Raw genomic sequence first — 2,805 nt, 5'->3', positions numbered from 1 at the left:
ATATTTTTTTGAGACTCTGTCCTTACATTAAAGGAGTATACATGCAGTAATTCACAGAAAACATGATAAGTCATTATATTGATTTAAACCATTCGGTTCCAGGGTATTAAATAAAGAAATATAATGTGCCTCCTGTTGATGTAAAAGTTTATTAATATCCACCCTATTATAGGAATGATTTATAATCTCTTTAAGTACAAAGAATCTTAAGTCTTCTGGAGCATGTTTCATGGAGGAGAAATGATTAGTTAAAGGAGCATCTGCCACTTGATGTTTAAGGCGTGATTTATGTTCCAGGACTCTTGTTTTAACAGGCCTCATTGTACATCCTATGTATAAAAGCTGGCAAGGGCAAATCAAACAATAAATACAATGTCTAATATTACAGTTAGTGAAATTATAACGTTTAAAATTCCCTATGCAAGGATGTGAAAATTCAGAAATTTCCAGACACAAACAGCAGGCGGCGGAATTGCCACATTTATTATGTCCTATAGGTAAGGATTCCTTTTTCTGTCTAACCTTCAAAGCATCAGTTTTTGTCAAAATGTTCTTTAAATTCTTAGATTTCCTATAAGAGATGATAGGTTTATCTTGGCAATCAGGCAGGTCTGAAATTAAATGCCAATTTCGAATAATAATGTTTTATAGGTCCTGCCAGATGGGAAAATTCCAAACTGCAAAAGATACCTCTTCTCTCTCTTCTGATCTTATCCTTTAACAATAAATTCCTATCCATTTTATAATTAGATTCATAATGTAGATAGGTATTACAATCAGTAGGTTTTCTATAGGTTTTAAAAGCCAGTTTATTCTCAGAAGTTCTCCATATGGTAGTATCCAGAAAGGGAATACTATTCTTATCCCATTGTCCAACAAATTTTATATGGTCATGTCGCTCATTAAGCCATACTAAAAAGTTCAATATTTGGATCATTTCTTTTAACCTATTTTATATTTTACTAATGTGTGCACCATAATAAATATTTTTATTTTTATAATTTATTTTGTTAGCTTGACCCTCATATACCACCTATGATGCCCTGAATGGCATTGGACCACATCACTGCAGGACTGCTCTCCCACTGATCTCTCCTGCAATAGTTTCACTTATCATTACTGTGACGATAGTAATCAAAAGAAAATGCAGGTGCCCTGCCCTTATATGGCCCCCAGCTGTATGGGACCTATTTATTAATGAGTGGATACCTCATAACTTTAGGTCTGCATGTAACAGTTCTATCCTAAGATGAGTTACATACTTCTATATACATTCAGTGTTCTTAGAAGGGAATAACTGCATAGGATGGAGCTGTAAATGCTTCATGTATACACATGGCATTATGGGTCTTTCCTATAACATTAGTCCCATTCTGGGAGACACTCATGTAATGGGAGACACTCATGTAACTGCCCCCAATCTCGTGGCTGCATTACTCATTTATTAATCTATACATTAACTGTTACATTTGTATCTCAAGGAAGTTTACATGAGTTTCTCAGAAGATCACCTGTCCAGGCACTGAGTAGACCCAGAGCTGCTTAGCAATGTTGCAGTAACAGGTTCCTTCTAATCATGCCTGAGATGTAGACATTTTACCAATCACATGATATGCGATCATGGATAACCATCCCCCAACGTCCCATGCAGCTGGGACAACATTTAAAAGCTGTCAACTATAACTGCCATGGGGAGGTGTGCGCATGCTCTGAAAAACAGACGCCGTTGCTTCCCCCGCTTTGAACTGACGAAAGATTAATGACCTAGAAGAGGAGATTAATCTCACTAAACTGCCAGAGAACAGCCTCAGAGGTCTCTAAAAGAACAGTGAACAAGGAGTGCCGAAGAACTTGTGGCTTGGCAAGGTAAGAGGAAAGTTATCAACCTTTAAAGAGAGAGAAGCTGTAGGCAGCTAATTAATCAAAATGGCGACAGTGAAGTCGTTATCTGAACAGATTGCCCAATTTCAAGCCTTAATGTTAGCCTCACAGGAAAAAATATCAAAAGAAATTGGAGAAGTGAAACAGGAGCTTAAAAACATTAAAGAAGAAATCAGGGGAGTGAAAGAATTAGCCATAGAGGCAAAGGGCATGGCCAAAGATAACAAGGAGCAAATCATTCAGTTGAAAAAACAGACCGCGGAACTGTCAGATAGAAGTAGACGGGCGAACATGATAATACATGGAATTTCAGAGGACGTGGGGCAAAAGAAATTGGAGCAATGTTTGGTGGAATGGATATCAGAACAGGGGATAGAATTGAAGGAAGACCAAATAGAGAGAGCACACAGGCTGCAAACGAAAAGAAGAGGGGGGGAACCCCGCCCAGTAATTGTAAAATTTGCAGGAGAAAAAAAACAACACCAGATATATTCAACCTTAAAAAAAATTAAGGGATTAAACTACAAAGGAAAAAAAACTTACGTTCAACAAGATTTTTGCCAAGACACGCTGAACCAAAAGAGATTAATGAAACCATATGCTCAGCGACTTTATGATAATAAAATACAATTTAGCTGGGCGTACCCAGCCTCTATAATTATCTTTCAAGAAGGAAAAAGACTAAGTGCAAGGAATCCACAAGAGGCAGTAAAACTACTGGAGAAGATGGGGCTTGAAACAAGGAACCTGGAAGAGCAAATAGAGATGGAGGAAACGGCAATAACAGACGATGAGGAAGCAGGTCCTTCTACGCACCAGGAAAAGAGGCAAAGGACAAGCTCCTAGTGGCAGAAAATTAAGGGAAGTATCCATTAAACAAAAGGTCACTAGTAATGGGAAAGAAATAAGCTATCGGGGGGGGGG

At 37.9% G+C, this 2,805-nt stretch overlaps 1 protein-coding gene across 2 annotated transcripts in view; it reads left to right on the top strand.

Annotated features, from left to right (window-relative positions):
- Positions 1 to 1,877: 1,877 nt before the first annotated feature.
- Positions 1,878 to 2,805, top strand: part of LOC107119216 (uncharacterized protein PF11_0207-like) — a 4,449-nt gene continuing 3,521 nt past the window's right edge. The window contains exon 1 of one of the 2 annotated variants that reach the window (XM_015421683.1): positions 1,878 to 2,742. In XM_015421683.1, the coding sequence (XP_015277169.1) occupies positions 1,927 to 2,727 (801 nt within the window). In that variant the 5' untranslated portion in view covers positions 1,878 to 1,926 and the 3' untranslated portion in view covers positions 2,728 to 2,742. Of the gene's footprint in view, positions 2,765 to 2,805 lie in introns of both variants that reach the window. The other variant, XM_015421682.1, reaches the window with a different exon arrangement.

This window comes from Gekko japonicus, unplaced genomic scaffold (genome assembly GCF_001447785.1).
Source record: "Gekko japonicus isolate JY-2015 unplaced genomic scaffold, Gekko_japonicus_V1.1 scaffold2729, whole genome shotgun sequence".
Classification (NCBI taxonomy): Eukaryota; Metazoa; Chordata; class Lepidosauria; order Squamata; family Gekkonidae; genus Gekko; species Gekko japonicus.
This window is presented reverse-complemented; position numbering and strand designations above follow the sequence as displayed.